Here is a 27,227-nt window from a genome sequence, read left to right as displayed (position 1 = left end):
ACAACAAAACGTTCAGAAACTCATTCTTGCTGGGTGAGGCTTCGTCGAAAGCTATTGAAAATTAAGGTGCAGTACCGTTCATGACTTAATTCCATCTCTTACAGCGACTTGGGAACTTTGTCACCGTTTTATAACTATCAGGCTGATCTTAATGAAACTTGCATGGGCATCAACCAACTCAAAAAGTTGTTAATAAACACCATTTATAGTTGCTAGGTGATAAGGAATGTTCTATTTCCGACTATCCTTGTACCTACCGGATCTCGTTCAAATTTTTCTAGGTGATACCATGAGTTATAGTTGTTATTTTGGCTGCTAATGCTCAATGCATTTTGAAATGAACTTAAAATGAGTCTGTACTCGCGTGGCCTCTCCCCTTGAATCAGGGTTGATTGATTTAAATCACGATTTAAATCACTTGATTTTTATTTTTAAAAATCAGGTGATTTAAATCATAATGTGATCTATATGTTTGGTTTTTAAAGAGTCAAGAAAAGGAAGCTGTAAGTGCGTAATTTTGATTTTTATTTCTTAATTAATACAATGAATCGACAGTTATCAGCACAATGGTGGCTCTTAAATAGAAATGATACTGTAGGAATGCATGTAACATAGTACATTTGATACTTCCAATGGCAATTTTATATTATGCTAGTGTAATTTTTAATTTGATACCATTGGCATTTCCATAGTTCTCTCCCCTGATTGACTAAATGTTGTATAAAGTTTAGCGTATGCTGCCTTTTATTGTTTCTGCAAACGATCATTCTCCAATATGCTGCCCAAATAGTTAGTTTTGCAAATAACTGAATTTTTGATGAATGGAGAATCATAAAAATTTCATTTAAATCAATAAAATCCGATTTAAATCAATAAAATCCGATTTAAATTAAAAAAATCAACAAAAATGATTTTTTTGAAAAAAATCTTGATTTTTATCAACCCTGCCTTGAATGCTGACAATGAAAAATGGTACAAACGAGATTTTTTTGTAAACTTTATTTTTTTTACGGGTGAATTACTTCATGCAGTTAATATTTAATGATAATCTTGGTATCATTATGTACTACTTAGCTCCAGAAAAAAAATCATGCGTTATGGCTGTATTTAATATATTGTTGTGCATCAATGTATGAGCAAATATCCTGAGAAAAAAAATCACGAGTCCTGCGTTCCTTTTCATAAAAAAATACTTATTCTTGGTCACGGGGAAAAATGGCATCTTTTTCAAGGCACATAGAAATGACATGATGTAGGGGAGAGATAAGCGTTTACTTATGTGATTGAACTGTATTGGAGCGTGCTTGATCTCACTATAGTCAGGGTTCCCACTCAACCGTGAAAACCTTAAAAGCATGAATAAGCCGTGATTTTCGTCTGCCGTGAAAAAACCTGGAAATGGCCGTGAATTTCATCATAAAACCTTAAAAATCTCTCAAACTTGATTGTAGAACTACGATAGACAGATTAACCCTTTCGCTGCTGTTCAATCTCCGAAAACCTACTCCTCACATGCGGCGAAAATGTTAAAATGCGTCTCCTGGGCCCATGGAGCAGGTACTTCCAGGATGGGTGTGGTACACCCTCCGAAGGGTCGCTAATCCGCGACCCTATCCTCGACCAGCTAACCCACGCAGGACCGTCTCCTCGACCCAACGAGCAGGCAGCCTACCTCCCGAAAAGGGACCACTCTGACTGCAATTTGAAAATCAATCACATCCTCCAATCATCAAAAAATGATTGTTTTCATCGCAATCCTGCCAATCAAGCAATCAAGCATGTCATTTAACCGTGTTTCTACGATGAAAAATAACGATTTTGTTAAAGTTTCTAGAAACGTGGCTGCGGACAACCGGAAAAATGGCCATTTTAGCAAAGTTAACAAAACCGTTATTTTTCATCACAGAAACACGGTTCAAAGACGTACTTGATTGCATGATTGGAAGGAGTGCGATGAAAACAATAAGTTTTTGATGATCGTATTGAGTGATTTATTTTCAAATTGCAGTCATAGCGGTCACTTTTCGGGAGGTAGGCTGCCTGCTCGTTGGGTCGAGGAGACGGTCCTGCGTGGGTTAGCTGGTCGAGGATAGGGTCGCGGATTAGCGACCCTTCGAAGTGCTTCGGCGAAAGTGCTGACTGCATGGCAGGGAGGAAGAAAAAGTACGTCCACAGCAGTCTGCCGTGCGAACGTACTAGGTACGTCCACAGCAGTGAAAGGGTTAAAAGAAAAATCGATGTTTCGATAATGTTTCAAGGCGGAGTCACGTGCAGGCACTGTCCACGCATTTATCTGCAGACGTGTATTCGAGGCGCAATTATTAATTGGTCCGTGTGTGCCTTGACAGCACATTGTCCTTAAACCTGCGATTGAAAGACATTAACGCAGGCAAAAAATCAGGCACTTCTTCACTTCCCTGCTCTGTTCATTTTCCCACTCACACCCTTTTAGCCAGACATGAATTTTTCTAACGATAGGTGACGTCATAAGAGATAGCACTTTCATTGCTGTGTTTGCATTCAAGGCATTTGCTGCGTTTGTTACTTTTGTAGTTAACATGCGGCCGATGATTGTTAAGTGATCAATATTTCTGCCTAAAATGCCTTATCTTCAAGCTGTGAATTTGATGACATTTAGACCGTGAAAACCTGGAGAAAACCGTGAATTTAATAATTTAGTTAAGAGTGAGAACCCTGATAGTGTATGCTACTGGCTAGTAGAGAGTGGGAAACACACAAGTAGTCATGTGATTGTACTGTTAATTTTGTGGACTACTTAGCTCTAGAGAAAAAATCATGCCTTTTCATCTCACAGGAATGGAGTTATGGATGAAAATGAAAATCACCATGCATTGCACGTTGCGGCACTTTAGCGGTCACGCCCAAATTTCAACTGCTCATATTTCATAAACAATTGACTGTGAGATGCTAGAATTGAACACAATCTCTAATCATACCAGAATGTATGACCATGGCAAGTTTCATGAAAATCCGAGACGCTGGGTGTCAGGGCCTGGTTGATTTGGAATGGAATGACCCTGTATGTACAGTGAGTCCTCGTTTAACGTCACTTACGGTTCCTGAAAAATGTGACGATAAACGAAATGATGCTAATCGAAACATAATATCCCATAAGAAACAGTGTTAAAAGTGAATATCGGCTCCTAGACCTCACAATTCCTACGTGAAAAAATTTTATCGTATCATATGTGCACCAGGGCCGTTTATGTTGAGCGTAATATATATTTTAATTTGGTGTACTCGTATGGGCGATGGCACTAATATGACCCTACCGTTTATATAGAACAACATTTTTCCCCTCTCCAATCCTAAAGTAAGGATCTCCTTATCTCCCTACCAACTATTGTCAATGCACTGCTCAGGCTACATCGTCTACGAAAATGGCTCCGTGTTCCAAATTTTGCAGTTCTTCTTCGCCCACCATGAGAACAGGTGCCATTCTGGCTCTCAGGGAGACCCAGAACTCATCATGTGGAGGTGGCTCCAACTCGAGCTTCTCCCATACCCACCCACCCTTCAAGTCTTATGACGTACCAGTTAAGATGCAATCTTTTTTGTATCCAAAATTGGTGGAGAGAAATGGTAAGTAAACAGATTGGAAGGAGGTAAAGACCATGTAAATACAAATTAAAAGAAAGTAACAATTGCCAGTATCCTCTCCTCTTTCTCCATTTTCCCTCTATTCTCCCTTACTATATATATATTATATATTCCCTGTACGCTAAGGGTGAATTGTCTTGTACATGCGGATGGCCTTTCGCAAGGTTTGGTGAAGAAAGGATTTCGTGCCGAAGTGATTTTTTAAATGGAGAAGCAACTAAAATAAACAATGAATGTATTGACACGCTCTTCAGTTGAGAGTCATCTCTTTGGCGCTCCTCGACAGATGTTTGGGAGATATCTTCCCACATATGAAGATATTATGAAGTATTACTGGTGGGTGAAGATGGAAAAGATGCAAGAAAGATGATAATTTGATCAATCGGTCCAGGAGATTGCCCATGTTGTCGCCGACAGAGTGGACCAAGTGTAGAATGACGCGTCTGGACCTGTAATGTCGAACCGCGGCATCCTCATGGCAGTTTTGAGTTACCACACGAAATGTAAAAACATTATGAAGAGATTTAAGAAGAAAAATTCATCTGTTGTCCATCAAGACTTGAAAAAATTTAAGGAAGATGTTAAAATATTGTTTGATTTTGCTCAATGTGTCTTCCAAAGTTAGAATAGTGTATTCGGAAGCCGAAGACGTATTAAAAATGAAGAAATATCATTCCTTTTAGACCAAAGATCAACCGGAGAACTAGTGTTTGAGACCATTGATTGGAAAACCACAAAAGAGTGGGAAGAAGGCTGCCAAAGAAAAAAAGTGATAAAAACGGAGGAATCATTTGAAAAACAACATCCTTTGCCCAGAAATGGTTCTAAACTCAAGTCTTAGTGCTCTAAAGTTCAAGAAGACTCGCCACCTGTGCTCGACAATGAATGACAACCATCCTCCCGCCCATCCTCAAATAGATCGTCGCGCAACATCCTGAAGCTGCCTGTGACCTGCCAATTGGTGAAAAGGCACAACGTAGGAAGCGGTTTGCAGCAACCCTCGTGACTGCAGCGTTTGAAGACGTCGGCCAGGTCACACTTGAAAATGCATCGATGATTGTCGACTGAAAGAAAATTGCACGACAAAGGAAGAAATACAGAGAGCTTGCGACTTCAGAGGATATGGAAAAGCTTAGAGACCAACCGAGGATAACATTGTTCGACTTAAATTGGAGAAATTTGATTGGTCAACGATGGGACCAAATATCTACATTGGGTCAGTTGGTCGCCAACTAAAGACCTGTGCGCAGCTACCTCTAATGAAATTTCAGACGATTGATCTTGGTCTACCTGATCCTGAACTAGATTCATCTCTCATCAGCAAATACCAAAATCATTCTCTGGACATGGCTCGTGGTATTTCCAGGGGATACATCCCACAAGAGCTGGCTGATCGCGATAATGGGGAAATGAATAACAGCAGATGGGGAATGACGGCCAACAGAGTGATCGGTGTTTACATAGAAACAAGACGACCAAAAGTGGCTTTGAATTCAATAACCGAGACTATGATGAAACTCTATATTCCTATGTGGTTCACAATAAAGAAAAAATTGAAGATTATGGAAGCAGAACATATCTGGGAAGTGCTTAAGAGAATAAGACAATTCCGTAAAAAGTATAGTTCTTGAGAAATTCATCCAGAGCAAAGCGTTCTTCGCTCATCCAGAAAACATCCTCATTGGTGAATGATGAAAGGGCCGAAGTGCGAAGAGTAGTCTTCCAAAGGATAGTGCCGGCAAGGAAGACCTATTCCCCAGATGAAGGCATCAGGGCTTTTACATCCCTGAGCAGTGTATTTATATCAGTTCATAGTAGGGAGATGAGGAGATCCTTACTTTAGGATGGGAGAGGGGAAAAATGTTGTTCTATATAAACGGTAGGGTCATATTAGTGCGATCATGCCCATACGAGTACACCAAATTAAAATATATACCATTAATTAAGAAAATTTCAAAGTTTTTTACGTTTCTTTGCATTTTAATACCGGTGATTGTATACAAAACGTGATTATACCACTTATGTTGCTTACATCGACTATTTCATACATGACTGGTGCAGAATCGGCTGTAAAAACCATTAAAATCACGACATTTATCGCCGAAGTAGCGTAAAAAGAGGGCAAGTGTTGCGGGTTGCCTACGCTCAACATAAACGGCCCTGGTGCAACGGTAGGATGTCAACCTGCATGAACAAAATTTTTTCTCTATTCATTTGGTACGTCGGGCTACATTTTGTAATATGTCGAACTTTGACTTTCGAAAAAAGTTGTTTGATGACCGCACCTACCTAAGAATTCATTTTGCAGAAAATTTGCTAAAAGCGTAGTCGCAATTAACAATAAACACACCGTTTTACACTTCATTTAGACTGACCGTATTACTGCCCACAAAACGAACAACCTGCAACGCCCGCCGCTTAGCGGTTTTTCCTCGCGCGAAATTTAAAGGCCTTGACGTTATCGCGAAGCGAAGGTGCGATAAACGAATGACGATCTCAAAATTTTCGTGACGTTATAGCGAAATGACGTTAAACGGGGTGACGTAGAACGAGGACTCACTGTATAAGTGGAAAGACCTTCCTTACACACTGTTGTCTTTTGCAGGAGTTATCTGTGAATCAGGACGGAGAAGTGGATGATGAGGTGTACAAGAGGCATTTTATGTCCTCACCCTCGAGAGAAGAGATGCCGGAAGACAGTGAGGCGAATGTCAACAGCACGTCATCCTACCAGGTGAGTCAAACAAACTTTAAGACTCGTTTCACATGGATGTGGAAGGTCCGCGATATGTTAACACTAGAACCGCGGACAGGACTTTATTGTCCCATCGCCCTTTTCAAATGTTTGCCATTCATGTACTAGTGGTTTGATCCCTTTGAAATTTACTAACCTTTACTCGTTTTTCATGCTCTTTCGAATGGTCTTATCGAAAATATTGTACGATGTTTGGTTTGCGAGAGAAACGACGATTTACCTAGAACCGCGGGATGGGACTTTTTTTGTTCCATATGGGGAAAACATACAATTTCAGTTTTTTTTTGTTTACTTATTTTGTATTTAGCATAATAACAGTTTATTACGAAGGGGATCGATGCACAGATACCGTTATTCTGCCAGTCAGAAGCGCAGAAGGGAATAATCTGTGCACTGCGCCGGCCGCCTACTCACGCAGCGCAGGCTGTGTCACCTCTGCCCGGCTCGTCTGCAGGTCTGAGCTTGCAACCAACACATCAAAATAAGTTTACTGTATTCCTAGTTATACTTCATAAAATGTTTAAAACATTACCTAAACACTTGTTTTGTTCACACACACCACAAAAAAAAACGTCAATTATGCTTAAACATGACAGGATCAACGTATTTTGTCAATGGGACAAAAAAGTTCCATGCCGAGGTTTTGGTGGGGTTGGAAAGTTCAGCGGTTCTAGTGTTAAGGGATTAGGTTCCGTTGATGTTAACGGAAGCTTACGCAGAGGAGCCATTCGCATGACCATTGCGTCCCGTGAATCTTCCGTGAGCGTACTGGCCTCAGAGAGAGGTTTACGCTTACACACATGGGTGGATTTTGGGGGGGGGGGGGGGTATGAGGGCATGTGCGCACCCCCTCAGATGCTTAAAAAATAGACAAGATTTTTAATACAAGTACAGAACATCCCCGATTATCCATTATTACATTGTTATTATTATCCATTGTCGAATACACTAATGGTGGGTAACGAATCGCAATCAATGCAGTTCGTTTTCTTTGATGAAGGAAACTACCATATTGACAGTGCAGGCAGTCCTCGGCTTTCGTGCAATTCACACTTTTATTTATTTTCATTGCCCCGAAAACAGCTCATTTAAGGCCTTTTTCATCGGGGATATAACATGAAACATGGATTATCACATACATACAACCATTCCCTGAGTAGGGGCTATCTACCCAGGCGGGACTCGAACCCACGACCTTCGGTTTTGCAGGCGAGAACTCATCCCCGCCGCCACGGAGGCCGGTATTTCGGCACTTTCGTACTCTCCAAATTGAAACCTTTTACTTGACTAGACTACGCTATATTCGGAATTTTGAACGTTTGTCTATAAGTAATTTTTTTGAAATTTCCGTGATGTTTACAGCTCATCCCAACATTCTGATAAGGTGAAGGTATGTGATCAAGGGAAGTATTAACTTCAAGAAAGGTGTTTTTTTTTTAGAGAAACACTGCCTCATAAGAGCGTTTCTACGCGTCACTGACTGACCGTTACACCCAGTTTTTGTCCATATATTTCCCCTTTGACTTAATATAAATCAATTTAGGAACTTTCTGGAGGATTCCACCAAAAACAAGTTAGTGAAAGCATACACTGGCTGTAGTACCACCCTGTGACCCCAGTAGAACCGGAGATTTTAAACTTCAAAGCCGTCGTCACTGACTGACAAAAATGAAACTCCGTTTTGTGACGTTGTCACATTTCTTCGCATTGCTCTGAAATTATGCAAGATGATCCAGATCCAAAATATGCAAGAAGAAAATCCACGAAATACGAACGAATTAGAGAAACACTGCCTGATATAGGCTCCTTTATTTAGAGAAGAGGAAAGTTATGTTTCATTTAACACATTCGTTTCATCCACTGGTCTCTCCGGATGCTTCTTCCTTAGGAGGAACATTGTGCTCCTTCTTTATGTTCTTGCTCTTACATGCACAGATATTGCATACAGCACACTCCCTATTATCCGGGCTAATGATGGGGACAGACAGCACGAATAAGCGGAAAACAAGGATAACCCAAACTTTCACTTAAATGTCTTGCAATGTTCATAAATTACCTGAAACAAACAACATATTATTATCCATGCAGGTATTCTGTTATTTTAGAGTGCTGCCTGGACTCATTTTTAGATTTTTTTGCCAGTTAGCAGTCTGTTTAGCGGCGATAACATGGCTGTACTTGTATTATTAATGCTCCTTGTAAGGACTGGTTTCGAAAACCACACATCCATGGCTGTGTAATCATGGTTACAGAAAAGTAGTTTGTACAAATGCTTCAAAACCACTGCTCGACGTCGGAAACTACACTGTCAGGCACCATGCCACGTAGTAGCGTCTCGCACCAGTTGCCCGGGTTGCAACTGCTGTGGGACATGTATCCGTGTTCACGAAGCGTGGTCACGATCTGCGAGGCTTGGAAAATGAGAACACGGTGCTCCCGTGAATGCAGCTAGCACGTGATCGCTTCCGTTTTATGAAGGGGATTCTAACGGAATATAATAAACCTGGTATATCCTGATGTTCATAATTTACGTAAAACAAACAATGTATTATTATTTTTACAGACCGTGAATTTGATGCAATTTAGACCGTGAAAACCTGGAAAAAACAGTGAATTTTATACTTTAGTTAGAGTGGTGAATCTGTGTGAGTCTCTTTGCACTAGGACGCGGATGGTCCGTGATATGTGTAGGGATTAGTTTCCATTGATGTTAATGGAAGCCTACGAATAAACAACCGCATTTAGGTGGATATACACTGCGGTACGTTATAATCATTGCGCTACGTTATAATCATTGCGCTACGTTCAAGTTCTTCTACGGGCATTTTTCTTCCATTTTTTATAACCTGATGTACAACATTTGCTTGAACAGGGTAGTTTCCTTCACGAAAGAAAACAAAAGGCATTGATTGCGATTCGTTACCCACCATTAGTGTATTCATAATATACAAATTATTTGGTTTTAGAAATACCGGTTCAGACGAATGGCAAGGGTCAATTTTAACCTCATTTGAAAAAGTCCAGATTGGCGCCCATGCGATGCCACTCCACCTGACGTCACAGGGATCTAGTTTCCATACGATTAGATAGGAGTTTTACATGGTCTGAGATTACCAATGCATGCATGAGTCACAGAGCTCAGGGAAACGTCTCTTAATAATCACCTATTAAAACTGGCTAATGTCGGAAAGTTTCCTTCGTTTGATAAGTTATTAATAATCCTTATTTAAGCCAAGAGCCAATTAAAAAATAATAGGAAACCACCCTTTTGCCCTTGCCAGCTTTATGTTCTTGGCAAGCTGCCAACACAACTGATATTCTATGTGAAAAGCCGTGACTGCTCTCCACACTCTGCGTGCGTAGTGCGTGGACTCAGGTTCACATTGTGGCGGAGAATCTTGAGAGATTGCCCGATCCCAGCTTGAGTGTTGAGTGGAGGACAAGTGAAGCTAAACACTGAGTCTGTTAGATGGGACGTGAAGCCGTGGTCCCCTTAATCTTTTTGCGGAAAGCATGCTGACGCCGAGGCTGGGTTTCTCTCCATCTTACCATTCCCTTATCTCAGCTAGTTACCTTATTCCCTAGTTAACTCAGCGACCAGTCGCATTCTTCAAATACTATACCCTGCGAGTAATTATAAAAAAAATTACGAGCTAGTAAAGATGATTTTTAATGAGTTAAAATCTTCAAATGTGCATGAAAATCTAAATAGTATTCCTTTGTTCAAATGTTCCAAGAAGAAACTTGAATGATTGCTTTGTTTTATAGCAGTCATTTAGAAATGCATTTGGAGCCGAAAATATCTGAAGATCTGACACCTGACACCTAATTAACACTACCTAATTAACTTTCCGACCATAGGCAATTTTAATAGGTGATTTTTAAGAGATGTGAGGCCACCTTGGTGCGAGGATATTGTGCGCCGCTGTGATGCAGGCTGCTAGCAGGTAGAAGATTACCCCGCTGGCAGGTAGCGCTTGGCTTAAATAAGGATTATTAATAACTTATCAAACGAAGGAAACTTTCCGACATTAGCCAGTTTTAATAGGTGATTATTAAGACATGTTTCCCTGAGCTCTGTGCCTCATGCATGCATTTGTAATCTCAGACGATGTAAAACTCCTATCTACTCGTATAGAAACTTGGTCCCTGTGACATCACGTGGAATGGCATCGCATGGGCGCCAATCTGGCTTTTTTCAAATGAGGATAAAAAATGACCATTGCCATTCGTCAAAACTGGGATTTCTAAAACCAAATAATTTGTATACTAAGAATGCACTAATGGTGGGTTACAAATCGCAATCTATGCCTTTCCTTTTCTTTGATGAAGGAAACTACCCTTCTGTCATAAATAATGTTCCTGGATTAATGTGAGAAATTTTTGTTGTTTCTAGGCCCGTGTGCAAGCAAGTGGCAACAGAGAACATGGCATAGGAGACCAGTCACCTATGGATCAAGGTAAGAATGTATTAACTATAGCATACTCTTAACACGTTGCGTACGGATGGCAAGAATTCTCGTCATTTTTTTCCCGAACATCCCGGACGGATGACGAAGATTCTCGTCATATAGGTGCGTCAACGTAAACAATTTTAAAGCGTACAATACGTATTCGTTTGTACGTTTTCAGTTGTTGTTCGTTATTCATAATGAATTGATGCATCATAATGTTTGATTGGGTAAAGTTATATTCTAAACATATAAGCTTTTTAACCATGTTTAAACCAAAGGCATTACGCCCTAATAGGCACATATTTCCAATGTCAACACCTCCACCCAGAATCGGCGTTCCTAGGAATTTAAAAACCACGGTATGCAACGTGTTAACTGTTCGTTTGCAGTTAGCCTGTGTTGCAAATTGTGGGTGCAAGAGTTCAGAGTCGTTTGATATTTTCCCCGATCGTTATAAAAAAATAAAATGCACACAAAAGCACACCGATCCGTGTCCTGTAGCAGTTGCATCCAGGACAACTTGTGCAAGATGCGACGTGGTACCTCACATTGTAGTTTCGTATCGTCGTGCGGTGGTTTTGAAGCATTCTTGCGAACCACTTCTTTGAATCTGTCACCTGGGAGCCACGAGTACGTCGTTATCGAAAACAGGTATTTTACGGAGCAGTAGGAATACGGGTAGAATCCAGTGGCGTAGCCAGGAATTAATTTAGTTAGTTCAGGGGGGGGGTCCAAAACTGAGGGGGAAAATTTTCGAAAATCTAGGTACAGGCGGTCCTCGACTTTCGTACAATTTGCACTTTCATACGTTCAAAATTGACACCTTTTATTTGACTTCCATACGCTAAAGTCGGACTTTTGGACGTTGGTCTGTAATTTTTTTAAATTCCCACGATGTTTACAGCGCATCCAAACATTCAATTGTTTCAAATGGCAGTATATGCGAACAATACGAACGTATACATTGAAGGGAATTGTTGGTAGTTGACTCCAATCTAGGTAATTTATTTAGGAGAGAGACTGCCTGCTATACTGCCCCCTTCATCAAGAGAAGAAGAAAGCCTTCATTGGAGAGATTTTTCAAAAAAGTTGACTAGACATCATCAAATAGCTTTCAATAAAACTAGTAAGATCTTCTTTCTAATTGTGTTTTTTTCGTTTGAGTGCTGTTTAATTCATGTACACCTTCAGCAACGATATTGCACGAAATATCACCCGAATTCCGTTTGTCTTTTGTCTTTTTTGAATAACATGCGAAATATACGCAATCACGAATGTCACCTGCCGAATGTCGAATTTTGGTGTAAAAATTAAAAGGTATCCAGAGTGCGGGTTCAACAACTACATTTTGTTATGATTCTTGATATGTCTTTTTATTTATAGTGGACGTAATAAGTGGAACGTCAACTTAAACGCCAAGAGGAAGTTTCACTCGATAGCCAACGGAGTTCTTGTTTTTTTTTAACTTTTATTTGCATTTTCTGCGTATTTTCGAAAGGAATTAGATGATTCGAGGAATTTTATTAACATATTATTAAAATTTAGTGAATTGAAATAAAATCCGTGAAATAAAAGGTTTTAGTATGTATATTCCGCTCTTTTGGAACGTAACCCCTAATTATGTAGTATGGAAGTCAGTGGTTTGACTTTCGTACAAGTTTTCCGGATCGCATTGTGTGTGAAAGTCAGGGTCTGCCTGTACTACGTAATGAATTTTTAACCAATTTTAACGCATTTCATAATCGAAAAAACTTAATTTTTTAAAGAAATTTTTCATAAATTCATGATTTTCAATATTTTGTTTTCTTTTACGAAGGAAAACAATTGTGTTTTTATATTTTGGGGGGGGGGGGGGGGGTCCGGACCCCACAGGTCCTCCCCTGGCTACGCCACTGGTAGAATCACGTTATCGCCGCTGAAGAAGATTGCAGTCGGGAAAAGAAAGCTCTTAGTGAATCCAGGAAGCAATCTTAAATAACTGAAAATGTGCATAAATAATGGTAGATTGTGTGATTTACCTGAATTATGGAAATTACATGAAATTACCGTCAAAGTTCGGATTAATCACGTTATCCGATCATTGGTGTCGCCTCTCCACATCATTAGCCCAGATAAGTTTTTTTATATATTTTTTGTTAAAGGAGAAAAAGAAATTTATTTTGTCCTAATATACTTTGATCTTTGTACAGTAAAATCTCTTTACATCGTAATGGAGGGAACCAATATTTAGGCAATTCGATGTATGGAGGTTCACTATAGAGAGGTTTCAGTGATAGGCACCACTTTTTCATATCCTTCAGAAATTTAAGGCACTACTGTCTTATAAACCATTATATTTTTGAGTTTAAACAAACATGCATGCATTAGTGAAGATATTTTTATTATTTAATAATTACAGGAAGAGAGCGCTATCGCATGATTTTTACCATGATTCGAGAGGAAACAATGTGGTCTATCTCAATTCAACAGTCACTTAAAATGATTATGGATAGTTGGATATCTATTTTTCTTATTTTCTGTTAGGTATGCTCTCATATGGAACAAAATGGCCGTAACTAATGATTAACGTGAAAATGACATTATATTAAAGGTGTGGAAGAAAAAAAAGCATGAAACATTTAATGCTGAAAATGTCATGCCGCGTATGTAATCACAACTGTATATGGTCTCTAGTTGTCTTGGTACGATTTACAGAGGTAGTTAGGCTGTCTGGGGGTATCTCCATGGTATGATAAGTGGAGGTTTTACGAGATAAAGAGGTTCTCTACATCAGTGGCGCAGCGAGAGGATTTTAGAGGATAACCCCCCCCCCAGAGCTCAGAGAAATTTTTAAGTTTAATCCATTTTACTTAATTGGATTGATATTACTAATAGGATAGTGTAAGGATTAATAAAATATCCCTCAGAAAGCCATAAAACTCACAGTTTTGAGCCATTTATCTTAAAATTCCGCAATTTATTAATCTCGCATGTACCACTAATCCTGGTGGGTATGCTATACCCCCACACACCCCGGTATTGGTTTCACCTAACCCCCCCCCCCCCCTTCCGGCTTAATTCCTAGCTGCACCCCTGAACTACAAAGAGGTTTGCCTATATATTTACCTGTAAATCTGACGGGACCGCAGGCGAGCTATAAGGAATGGAGGTTTACGATGTAAAGAAGTCCTCTACATAGAGGTTTTACTGTATATTGTAAGTTTTTTAAACGAGCATGTATTTTAAAAATATCTTGTATGCTCATGCATTTATCCCTTCAGATTTGTTTTCACACTGTTTGTTTGTCACGTATCGGATTCATAATGATAAATTTTTCAGAAATTTATATATACTTTCTTTGTTTTCTGGCTTTCATCGTATTTAAGTTTTAAGGATGGTAGCTTCCATGCTCTTTTTTTTGTTACCATTGAAGCTAACTTAAGCTCCTTTTACTTGTGTTGTTAAAAAAATGTGTGATTTTTAAGTTTGGATTAGTAAATTCATTCATTCATAATCGGGAGTTTCCTGTGTTTATTTTTCTGGTATCGGAATCGACTGGATATAGCCCTGAAATTCTTTGCAAAACCTTAATACCTCTCAAACTTGATGGTAGATCTATGATTAGCGGATCAAAAGAAAAATCGATGCGTCGATCATATTTCAAGGTCAGTCACTCGCAGACACTGTCCACACATCTATCTCCGCACGTATATTCGAAGCTCAATTATCGGTCTGTGTGCCATGAAGACACACAGATTTTAAGGCTGATCTGTCGATCGGCTAATCGACAAAAGGCAAAGAACTAACCTCGAGTGCCGATTTGGCACTCGAGGTTAATTCTTTGCCGCCCGCTCCCCTGACTCATATAGCTCACGGAATGAGTATCGAATAGCGTGACCCAAAATGGTGCTGTTCAGAGGACTTCTGACGGTTAATTGAACCGTGATGGGTTGAGCTATGGGAAATAGGTGCCCGAGAATCGACAATGAGAATCAACTCCTCCCTACTGTCAACCCGTAACACATTGCCTGCCATGGGGTTTTAGTTCATGTTTTCTGTGATGCCATTAGTGTAATTTTTCCTAAATTATCTATTACTGATTCATGACACATTGAGATATATATATAGTCCTCCTATTAGGAACGTTCGATTAATGAATTTTCAGGAGTACAAACATTCAAAAAATTTATAATTAATCGTAGCAGGCGTAACTTGGTGGAAATCCATAATCGTAGGTATAGAAGGATTAACAACTTTGCTATTTCCACATAGCAATTTATGGACACTGACCACGGTTTCGTTACAGAGTAACATTATCAAGGTGAAGAATGCAGGTAAGTTCACAGTAAATATATAGCAGATGGTTGGGTAGGGAAATTTTCGTGAGCTGTTGGTCAGGGGGAGGAAGGGGTTGGGGTTGGAGCTGGGTTTGGCGTCACTGTGGGTGTGGGCTGGGTGGATGCAGGGGTATAGTGAGGGGGAGGTTTTGGGGGATAACCCCCCCCCCAGAGCTCGGACAATATTTAAGTTTAATCCATTTTACTTAATTGGATCGATATTACTAATAGAATAGTGTAAGGATTAATAATATCTCCCTCAGAAAGCCGTAAAAATCACCATTTTGAACCGTTTATCTTAAAATTCCGCAATTTAATAATGTCGAATGTACTACTTATCCTGGTGGGTATTCCATACCTCCACACACCCAGGTATTAGTTTCACCTAAACCCCTGCCCATCCTTAATTCCTAGCTGCACCCCTGTAGGGTATAGATAACAAACGAGATCAATTACATATTTAGTAGTGCAATTGATTTTCCACGTGCTGTCAGAACAGAACAGAGATTTAGAACAGAACAGGTTTGGCGTCACTGTGGGTGGGGTGGGTGGAGGGGTGGATGAGTAAGGGGACGGAGGTTAGACGCCTTGGAAGAGCTGGAAATTTTAAGCCACAGGGACGTTAAACCTGGTGGGAAAGTAGGGAAAATGTGGTCGTTAAACCTGGTTAACGACCACCTTTTCCCTTCTCGCTCCCCCTCCTCCACTTTCCCACTTTCTCAACCACCACCCGACATGTTACTCTGTAACGAAACCATGGTCGGTATCAATAAAATTACTATGTGGAAATAGCAAAGTTGTTGATCCTTCTATTCCTACGATTCAAAAAATTGAAGCGTGCCCGAAATTTCAAATTTGATGCCTTAGCGGTTGGCCTACGAATGGGGAGTGGCGTAGAGGAACTTGCTTTTTGGGCACAGTCTAAACAAAGTATTAAACTACGCGCAATATTCTGTAAGATATCTTGAGAGCATTTGCAGCTTTGCTGTAATTGGGAAGCAGCAAGCACTGAGATGATGCTGAGCCAACTTAATGGTAGAAAGTATGAGGATGCTGAAGCGCACTGCTTTGAAAATCGAAAGATTATTTATTACTCCTGGAGTACGTATTTCATGCTTTTAGATTTTTAAATGACGATATCTTTTTTTCGCTATTTAATGAAAAGTGAAAATTTTCAAGCACACGAAAACACGGCGGCTAAGTATGAATGCTGGGAAAAGCCTGTGTGACGTCTGGCTACTGCTGTGTGAGGCCACCTGGGTGTGAGGCTATGGAGCCGAGCATGGCGGTAGCGTAGAGTACCCTGCTAGCAGGTAGTGCTAGGCTTAAATAAGGATTATTAATAGCCTATCAAACGAAGGAAACTTTCCGACCATAGGTAATTTTAATGGGTGATTATTAAGAGATGTGTTCCTGAGCTCTGTGCCTCATGCATGCATTGGTAATGTAAAACTCTTGACTACTGGTATAGAATCTAGGTCCCTGTGACGTCACGTGGATTGGCGTCGCATGAGTGCCAATCTGGCCTATTTCAAATGAGGTTCAAATTGACCATTGCCATTCATCTAAATAGGGATTTATAAAACCAAATAATTTGTATATTATGAATACACTAATGGTGATTAACGAATCGCAATCAATGCCTTTCGTTTTCTTTGATGAAGGAAACTACCCTATTGTCAAATTTCGAACAAAGCTCTACCGTCAATATTAACGCATTTAATTCAGCAACAATTGAGAAACGTCCTGTCACATATTTTCGTCATAGTAGGGAAAGGGTTAAGATGTGCAGGGAAATGTGAATTATCATTCCCCTGTCGATGACACATCTGGTTCTCGGTCACTCGAAATTTTTTTTTTCATCATCACTGGTCGACAATCCTAGGATTGGTTTGACGCAGCTCTCCACTCAGTTCTCCTATCAGCTAATCTTTTCACACCTACGTATTTCTTCTCTTTCACATCTCTCTTTACTTGTTCCATATATTATGTCCGAGGTCTTCCTTTTCCATTCTTGCCTTCCACTTGCCCTTCGACGATTGTCTTCATCAGGCCATCATGTCTCACGATGTGGCCTATAAGGTTGTTCCGTCTTCTTATTAAGGTTTTCATGAGGCTTCTCTTCTCTCCTACTCTTCTTAGGACTTCCTCGTTACTAACTCGGTCGATTCATTTGATTTTCATCATTCTTCTGTAGCACCACATTTCAAAGGCCTCTATCCTTGCTTTCTCCGCTGCGGTCATTGTCCATGCCTCACTTCTGTATAGGACCATACTCCAGATGTAGGATCTTATAAATTGTTTCTTTACTTCCATACTTAAGTTTCCCGCTGTAAGCAGGTCTCTCTTTTGGTGGAATGCTCTCTTCGCCTGGGCTATTCTGCTGATAATTTCTTTCTTGCTTCTCCCGTCACTAGTTATCTTGCTTCCCAAATAACACAATTCATCCAGTTCCATCAATTTTAGCTTCCCTATTTTCAAGTAAGTATTCACACAATTCAGTCACGTTATCTCAGATTTAGCCATTTGAATGTGCAATTTTAATTCCCATATCCGCTGAGAAATACATTTCGTTTATTCCCACATGATCCACTCGTTAACAAAACGAGGCGGTTTAACGCATAATGTACCGGATGAGGAAGTTAATCGACGAATCGAACAAGAGTATGAAAGAAAGAGGTATCTCTTGAGTTCAACTAACCTCCTTGACGCATGGACAGAAACCTTTCTTGAATTTAAGGAAAACACGGAAAAAAATTTCGGAAAAAAAACAAGGCGAAAAAAAATTGCGCTGGGGAGTAAGCATTCGCTGGGGAATATCTCACGTAATTATGGAGACAGTCGGCGATCGCACGGCGCACAGCGTGACGCAACAACGTTGAGAGATTATTCGAAAGAGTGTTTTTTTTTCACGTAGTGGATGAAGTTGGTGTGGTGGCTATAGCGCTGGCTTCACCTCCTGTTGGCCTGGGTTCAAATCCCGGCAGAATAATTTTGAATGGAAGACACATCAAGCGCAACACTACGTCCGTCAGATGGGACGTTAATCCTTGTCCCCTTGGCGGATAATTTCTTTCTTACTTCTCCAGTCACTAGTTATCTTGCTTCCCAAAATAACCGAATTCATCCACTTCTATCAATTTTTGCCTCCCTATTTTAATGTTAGTTCTGACTTCTTCTCTTCTGCTGCATACTATTATCTTACGTTATACATTTAACCCTCTCACTGCTGTTCAGTATCCGAAAACCTTCTCCTCACGTGTGGCGAAAAGGTTGAAATGCGTTTCGTTGGGCCATGGAGAAAGTACTACCAGGATGGGCGTGGTACACCCTACAAAGGGTCGCTACAATCCGGGACCCTTTCCTCGACGAGCTCACCCACGCAGGACCGTCTCATCGACCCCACCAGCCTAGGGGGCCTCCCTCCCCAAAAGTGACTGCTCTGACTGCAATTTGAAAATCTATCTATCAATCCGATCATCAGAAAATGATTGTTTGCATCGCACTCCTGCCAATCAAGTACGCATATGAACCGTGTCTCTGCGATGAAAAATAACCATTTTCTTAACTTTGCTAAAATGGCCATTTTTCCGGTGGTCCGCAGCCACGTTTTTAGTAAAGTTAACAAAATCGGTTAATGAAACACGGTTCAAAGACGTACTTGATTGCTAGATTGGCAGGAGTGCGATGCAAACAATCATTTTTTAATGATCGGATTGATTGGCTGATTTTCAGATCGCAGTCAGAGCGGTCACTTTTCGAACCTTGCTGGTAGGGTCGATGAGACGGTCCTGTGTGGGTGAGCTTTTTGAGGAAAGGGTCCATGATTAGCGACCCTTTGGAGTGTGTACTTCGCCCATTATTGAAGAACCTGGTCCATGGTCCCATGAAATGCATTTTAACCTTTTCGCCGCATGTGAGGAGAAGGTTTTCGTAGAGATTGAACAGCAGCGAAAGGAAATGAAAAGAAGACTTCGTTGACTTCCACTGATTTATTTCGTCCGTACGACATGTTTCGAACCATAGAGGTGATTATCAAGTACCTTGGTAGGAGGAAGGAGGTACTTGATAATGACCTCTATGGTTCGAAACATGTCGTACGGACGAATTAAATCAGTGGAAATCAAAGAAGTCTCCTTTTCATTTTCGAGTATTAACTTCCACGTAGTTGAGCCTAATACAATTGAACGAAGCAGCGAAGAGGGTTAACCTTGATATGAACTTCCGCAGAGTTGAGCCTGAGTCGACGGAGATAACCTGAATCTGTATTGTATTTCTTTGCAGATGACGGGATCACCCTTCTCAGGTGCTCTGAGGCGACACTGCAAACGATTCTCAAAGTACAGGGTGAGGACACGTCGGACGAAGAGGGCATGGGAGGAGGATCTAGGAGCGGCGTGATAGGAGCGGGGAAACCTCCCGAAACGCCCGTCCCGTCACCGAAAGAAAGTGAAATTGTGACCCCCAGAAGGGGTAGAGGCAGGGCTATTGAGGTGAAGGCTAAAGTTAGTACAGTGGACAGCACGAACAATAGGACGACTGGTCTAAGATCGTCTAGGAACTCAAGGAAATCATCATCTGTTGTTGGAGGTGGCGTGTCGGAGGACTGCGGTGAAGTTCAGGGAAAGAAGGCCAGTAATGGCTCGAAGCCGGGCTACAAGCAGAAGAGGCAGAGGTTATTACAGTGTGCAGAGTGTAGCATGAAATTCCGCACAAAAATGGCAGTCTTGATACATGTTAAGGAGCACAAGGGAATATTCAAGTGTTTTCTGTGCGATTTGGAGTTCCCCAGCTCGGACGAACGTTCGCGACATGTCGAGGCGGAGCACCGGGGAGAACCGTTGCCTAATGACAGTTCGGAGGAGAGCGATTCGCGGAAGGGACGCTCCGGCGACGGTTCTCCGAAAGTTCCCGCTCCTCCGAAGGTCAAGATCAAGTGCAAACACTGTCCGAAGCGGTTCGTGCGCAAGGAGATGCTCGACGCGCACTTCGTGCTCCACACGAGCGACTCGCCGAACAAGTGCACGATCTGTTCGCGAACTTTCCCGACCGCTTCGCGTCTCAGGTCGCACGTGATGATACACGGGGAGGAGAAGCCGTTCGCGTGCGCAAAGTGCCCGATGTCGTTCAAACAAAAGCGCGGTCTACAGAAGCACAACACGGTGGTCCACCTGCGAAAACGCCCTCACTCCTGCACCGTCTGCGGGAAGGAGTTTGCGACTCGCGGCGCGGTGCGGACTCACGAGACGACCCACAGCAGCGAGAAGCCGTTCGCCTGCAATCAATGCTCGAAATCGTTTGGACAGAAGTTTCAGCTGAAGACGCACATGTCCGTCCACACGGGGGTCAAACCGTACCAGTGTCAATACTGTCCAAAATCTTTCGGACTGAAGCATTATCTCCGCAACCACATGGCGACGCACACCGGGGTCTTGGAGATGCAGTGCAGGTGGTGTCCGGACGCCTTCAACAATAAGGCGGACCTCTGGAATCACATGAACACTGTTCACAAGGACTATAGTGTTCCGCGAACTTCTAAGACCACGCAGTGAGTCAGAAAAATAAGAGAGACTATCTGTGAACTCTTTGAGGTATGTCCAATCAGTGTTTTTTTTTTATTTTTATCGTGCGAAAGATCCACAGTGAAAAAATCATCCGCCTTGACCGGATCCCGGGATGATTTAATGTATGGCCAATCAGTGTTTTCTAAATTTTATCATTATTATTACAGTGGATTCCGGTTAATTGGGACATATCGGGACTTGTGCACTTTGCCCCAATTAAACGGCTGCCCCAATCAAGCGAACTCTCTTATATATGGGCATAAACACACTTTTTAACTGTATAAAGAAGACTAAAGAATGTTTATAATTCAACAAAAGTTTATTAAACTATTAATTTGATTACCAAATCAGCAAGTTTACTTAATATATTATCCTTTTCAAGAACTATAACATTTTTGTTAAAATATTTTTCACAGCCTCGGGCGACGCTGAATGAATGTCTTTTACTAAGTCCTAATAAAGAAAAGTTCTATCCTCTTGCGGATATTATAATAACAAGAACTTTCAAAATAGGGCAAGAATAGGAACACTTGTGAAAAATAAGAGTAAATAAAAGGATGATAATATAAAAAAATTGTATTCTGAAAACAAAAAATTTTAATTTCGTCGCGAGTATAGAGTCTATGTCGTCGACTCATGGCCCAATAAAGCGGCATGCTGTCCCAATTAAGCGGAGAATAGTCTGGGATATTCCTCTATTGGGTTCTGTTCTTCAAGATCTGCCCCAATTAAGCAGCTGCCCCAAGTGACCGGTGGACCCATTAAACGGAATCTACTGTATTTAAAAAAAATATATATTTTCACAGCATTTTTGCTGGTTTTAGGCGAGGTACGGGTATCACCAAGTACTCTCGTCTTTTTATTCTGTGTTGAAATTTTTTCTGACAATCCCGCAAGTATTTAAAATTGCTGCTTTTTGCATTGTAATAAACAAGTTTTTCGGCAGTCCAATATGTAGTTTGAAGACCTTGATGGATTGAATGAGGCACTACATCTGTGGCGGAGATAATGATAGGTATTATGTGTACTTTATCTGATTTCCACAATATCTTGATTTCATTTTTAAGTTCTTCATATTTTTCCATTTTGTTGGTGTAGGCTGTAGTGATATTATGCGAATTAGGTACGGCAATGTCCAACAAGTACGTTTCATTGTGAGTTTTATCTTGCACTACTAGATCAGGTCTATTGCTATGGACTGTTTTATCGGTAATAATAGGGTGGTTTCCTATTATTTTTTTATTGCCTCAATCGAAAGATTATTACTCCTGGAGTACGTATTTCACGCTTTTAGATTTTTAAATGACAACATCTATTTTTCGCGATAAAATGAAAAGTGAAAATTTTCAAGCGCGCGAAAACGCGACGCTTAACTATGAATGCCGGGAAATATCTCCGTACGTCGTATTTCTGGTTCCCCCTCCCGCCCGGCGAGGTGACCTTGAGGCGAGGCTTAGCGCTGATACGTCGCAGGCTGCTAGCGGGTAGCTGAGTACCTTGCTGGATGGTAGCGCTTGGCTTAAAAAAGGTTTATTAATACCTTATCAAACGAAGAAAACTTTGCGACCTAAGCCAGTTTTAATTGGTGATTATTAAGACATTATTCCCTGAGCTCTGTGCCTCATGCATGCATTGGTAACCTCAGACGATGTAAAACTCCTATCCTCTCGTGTAGAAACTAGGTCCCTGTGACGTCACGTGGAGTGGAATCGCATGGGCGCCAATCTGGCCTTTTTCAAATGTGGTTAAAATTGACCATTAACATTCGTCTAAACTAGGATTTCTGAAACAAAATAATTAGCATATTATGAATACACTAATGGTGGGTAACGAATCGCAATCAATGCCTTTCGTTTTCTTTGATGAAGGAAACTACCCTATTGAACGGTCGTAATAAACCTTGCAGTGATCGTTTTCAAGGATGGCTTTAGGTTTGTACTTATAATAGGGAACTCCATTTTCTATGAGTTTATACTTCAGTGCTAATTTCTGGTGGATGATGTTGCATATTTGATTGTGACGGTGCAGATAGTCTTTTTGGGATGAGTTAGTGCATCCACTTATGATGTGCTGTATCGTCTCAGAGGCATTATCACATTTGTCACCCAATAAATTTGGGTTTTTAATTAAATGTTTTTCATAATTTTTTGTTTTCACCACCTGGTCTTGTATTGCGATCATAAATCCTTCTGTTTCTGGGAAGAGTTGCCCATGCCTGAGCCATGCGTGCGATGCATCTTTATCGAAGAACAGGGGCCTCCAGGGCATGAGGATGTCTTCCGTGAAGGGATTTAGCTTTCCATATTGGCATTTTACTGTCTATAGTAACATTGGTTTCACTAATTTGCGTACTTTCGTCAGATAGGTTTAAGGGTGTGTATTTATTGTCTGCTTCGCAGATAGTTATCAGGAGATCCGAGGTAGATTTCTTGCTGAAAAAATATTTCCGTAACTGAGAAAGTTGTGAGTTGTGCTGATTCTTGATGTCTACGGTACCCTTTCCACCAAATTTTCTGGGCAAATTGCTCCTCTTTATATTCGAGTTTTTATGGAGCATATTTTTCTCTGTCATTTGGTACCGAATTTTTCTTTGTAGGTCGTCTAGATCTGTTTGTGACCATTTGATTATACCAAAGGAGTATGTCAGGAGAGGGATGGCAAATTATTATTATTATTATTTACAAATTGTTACAATGTGGGCCGTATGGTAGGGTGGTAGCGTACAACACAAAAGTCCGAGGCTTATTCATGAAGGAAGGACCGTTTGGTTGGAGGAAAAAATTAACTCATAAGAGACTTGGGCTTTAAGGTATTCGCAGCGATTAGATTCACTTCGACATTCCGATTCCGGGTGTACCGCTGCGTGATGAAATCTTGAAAGTGGTTTAACTTATTTTTTCACTCGATTTTTCAAAGCAGCTGTCGGGTCCTTGTTTAGTTCAACAAACGTCTTATAGTCCAAGAGAGAGAGAGCGGTTTTTAAGATCATACTCAAGCTTATACATTATAAAGGTTGAAACGGAGTAGTTTCCTTCATCAAAGAAAACGAAAGGTATTGATTCCGATTCGTTACCCACCATTAGTGTATTCATAATATGCAAATTATTTGGTTTTAGAAATACCAGTATAGACGAATGGCAATGGTCAATTTTAACCGCATTTGAAAAAGGCCAGATTGGCGCCCATGCAATGCCACCCTACGTGACGTCAGAGGGACCTAGTTTCTATACGAGTAGATAGGGGTTTTACATCGTCTGAGATTACCAATGCATGCATGAGGCACAGAGCTCAGGGAAACATGTCTTAATAATCACCTATTAAAACTGGCTAAGGTCGGAAAGTTTCCATCGTTTGATAAGGTATTAATAATCCTTATTTAAGCCAAGCGTTACCTGCTAGCAGCCTGCATCGCAGCGGCGTACATATTTTAGCCCCAAGGTCACCTCACTTTGCGGCAGCGGGAACCAGAACGACGTCACTCGGGGTTTTTCCCAGCATTCATACTTAGCCGTCGCGTTTTCGCGCGCTTGAAATTTTTCACTTTTCATTTAATGGCGAAAAATATATGTCGTCATTTAAAAATCTTAAAGTGTGAAATTCGTACTCCATGAGTAATAATCTTTCGATTTAGGCAATAAAAAAATAATAGGAAACCACCCTATTATTGAAAAATTTCAAATGCGATTGATGAGAAAGTTAAAATAAGTTTAAGAAGGGCATTTCAGATAACAAAGACGAAAAACGAGGTGCGCATGTAAGGTTGTATCCGCTTTCTCAAATAGGAGACAAGTCTGATATATATATCTACCGGCAAGTTTTAATTTCATAATCTTAAGTGCGCACCATGTATTTCGTTTTTACCAGCACAACAGCCTAAGAGTAATCAAAAAAATTATTTTAATATCTTGTCTGGATTATATACATTTGACAACTGCACCTGCTTAAAGTTTAATTTTAAGAGCCAAGATGATGTTAAATACATTTTCAGGCATGTTTTTTTTTCAAAAATTTTCCTGTATTCTCTGTTTCCTGGGGGGGTAGCCCCCACTAACCCATCTCGAAATCCCCCCCCCCCCCTCCGAGGCATATTCCTAGTTACGATGCTGAAGGGCATGATAACGTCAATGTATTACTTAATGCCTAATTAAAAGACGTTCGCGTAAATATCGGAGTGCCAGAGGAGGGGATGCAGACAGATGGAAGGTTGATCAAATTTGTAATAACTATCAATGAATTTTCAGCTATCCATTAAACCAGGAAAGTTAGGGTTGGGGAAATAATGAGAATCGTGACAATTGATAATGATATGAAGCGGCTAGGAGTAAGAACTATCGCGTAGTAGTATTCCAAACCCAGCGTACATATGCTCAAGCACCACGAATCTGTATATTTAATGATGTCTCCATGTTCCTGGGTTTCACCGCGTGGATTTTCTTTGTGACGACAGTTTCGCCGGTATTCCAACCGGCGTCTTCAGGTCGATGTGGAATACCGGCGAAACTGTCGTCACAAAGAAAATCCACGCGGTGAAACCCAGAAACATGGAGACATCATCTAGACAACGCCGCGGAAAACTACGCATCAACTGTATATTTAATGTACGCAAGTAACAGAACTTGTTTATGAAGTTTTAAATTTTTATTCTAACATTATTAGCAAGGTAGTCTGACGTAAGGGAATCGGAGGCAAAACAGGATAAAGGGAAGTTGTCAGTTATTAAGTCAATGAGGGTTTCTCAGTGGGAAGTGATACTGGTTTGATTAGTATTTACAACGTTAAACCAAAATATATTAGCCTATTGAGGACGGATGGCTTATTTGGGGATGTAATATTGTTTGGCGATTTTTAAAATGATTTATTTTAATAGATGATTTATAAAAACGTCAAACATTATACAAAAGTGCAGGATAAGAATCGTTAATTTTCTTCCGAAAAGCGTGTACTTCGTCTGACTTGCCATTAATATCGCTTGTTTGTAGGCACAAGCCCATTGCAAGGACCAAATACTCATGTGCTTCATTCGCGACAACATGAATACATTTTCAGGAATCCAATAACCTAGGAAAGTTGGGAAAATAATTGGAATGAGGACAGCTAAGAATAACGTGAAGCGGCGAGGAGTAGAAAATGTCTGGTAGTAATATTCCAGACCCAGAATGCATACTTAGCTGAAGTACTATGAAATCCACTTATCTGTGCAGTTTTTTACTTCGCGTAATGCTATAGGGTGGTTTCCTATTTTATTTTTATAGCCTAAATCGAAAGATATAACTCCTGGAGTAAGTATATCACGCTTTTAGATTTTTAAATGACGATTCGCGAGTGAATGAAAAGTGAAAAATTTCAAGCGCGCGAAAACGCGACGGCTAAGTATGAATGCTGAGAAAATCCCGTGTCACGTCCGGCTGCTGCTGAGTGAGACCACCTTTGTGCAACTTGCTAGGCTATGAGCGTCGCTACGATACAGGCTGCTTCCTAATGAGCATGGCGGTAGCGTAAAGTACCCTGCTAGCAGGTAGCGCTTGGCTTAAATAAGGATTATTAATACCTTATCAAACGAAGGAAACTTTCCGACCTTAGGCAGTTTTAATAGGTGATTATTAAGACATGTTTCCCTGAGGTCTGTGCCTCATGCATGCATTGGTAATCTCAGACGATGTAAAACTCCTATCTACTCGTATAGAAACTAGGTCCCTCTGACGTCACGTAGGGTGGCATCGCATGGGCGCCAATATGGCCTTTTTCAATTGAGGTTATAATTGACCATTGCCATTCGTCTAAGCTTGTATTTCTAAAACCAAATAATTTGTGTATTATGAATACACTAATGGTGGGTAAGGAATCGCAATCAATGCCTTTTGTTTTCTTTGATGAAGGAAACTACCTATTTCCGCAGTTCCATATCCTGAAGGGTAGGCACGCTTCCTGACATGCTCAAAAAGAAACCTAAAAATCCGATGACAACTCTCGGCGGCCGGATTAAGTTGCATAACGATAGAAAACCCTACTGTAAAGGATAATAATCCAAATTCACATTTATTGCAAATACTAAATGTAATGTTACGTGCGCCCAGAGTTTTACGTTTTGGTCGTAATGATTGTCATAAAGTATTTGATAAAGATTGTCACCAAATGAGTAACAATTCATATCGAGACTCGGATATGGACAGAGAAATTTATTTTCTTCTTTCAAGTTGGCGAGAAAAACGTTGATTTTTTAAATTTCAATTTACAGTGTGTCCTCGTTTAACGTCGTCCCGTTTAACGTTGTTTCACGATAACGTTGCCCAAAAATTGAAACCCTTGATCATTTAACGTCGCTATTGCTTCGCCATAACGTTGTTCAAATTATGCGCGGCGAAAAAAATGAATGGCGAATAGGACGCAAGCGCATCTGATGTATAGTAAATATTACTATTTTAATGCGATTGGTAATTTTCGTTCGACAGAAAAGGTTGGCGTGGGTAGCGTATGTTAAATATGCATCTGAGCGAATAATTATCGCCTCCTTTACCCA

General features: G+C 40.6%; 1 protein-coding gene across 3 annotated transcripts in view; it reads left to right on the top strand.

Moving 5' to 3' along the window:
* LOC124172649 (zinc finger protein 208-like) overlaps positions 1–27,227 on the top strand; it is a 60,736-nt gene that overhangs the window by 21,039 nt on the left and 12,470 nt on the right. Inside the window, exons 6-8 of one of the 3 annotated variants that reach the window (XM_046552098.1) lie at positions 6,227–6,355; positions 10,773–10,836; positions 19,431–20,737. In XM_046552098.1, coding sequence (XP_046408054.1) covers positions 6,227–6,355; positions 10,773–10,836; positions 19,431–20,698 — 1,461 coding nt within the window. In that variant the 3' untranslated portion in view covers positions 20,699–20,737. Of the gene's footprint in view, positions 1–6,226; positions 6,356–10,772; positions 10,837–19,430; positions 20,783–27,227 lie in introns of those variants that run through there. The other 2 variants (XM_046552099.1, XM_046552097.1) reach the window with 2 other exon arrangements.

This window comes from Ischnura elegans (genome assembly GCF_921293095.1).
Source record: "Ischnura elegans chromosome 13 unlocalized genomic scaffold, ioIscEleg1.1 SUPER_13_unloc_2, whole genome shotgun sequence".
Classification (NCBI taxonomy): Eukaryota; Metazoa; Arthropoda; class Insecta; order Odonata; family Coenagrionidae; genus Ischnura; species Ischnura elegans.
Note: the sequence above shows the minus strand (reverse complement) of the source record. Positions and strands in the feature narration are given on the sequence as shown.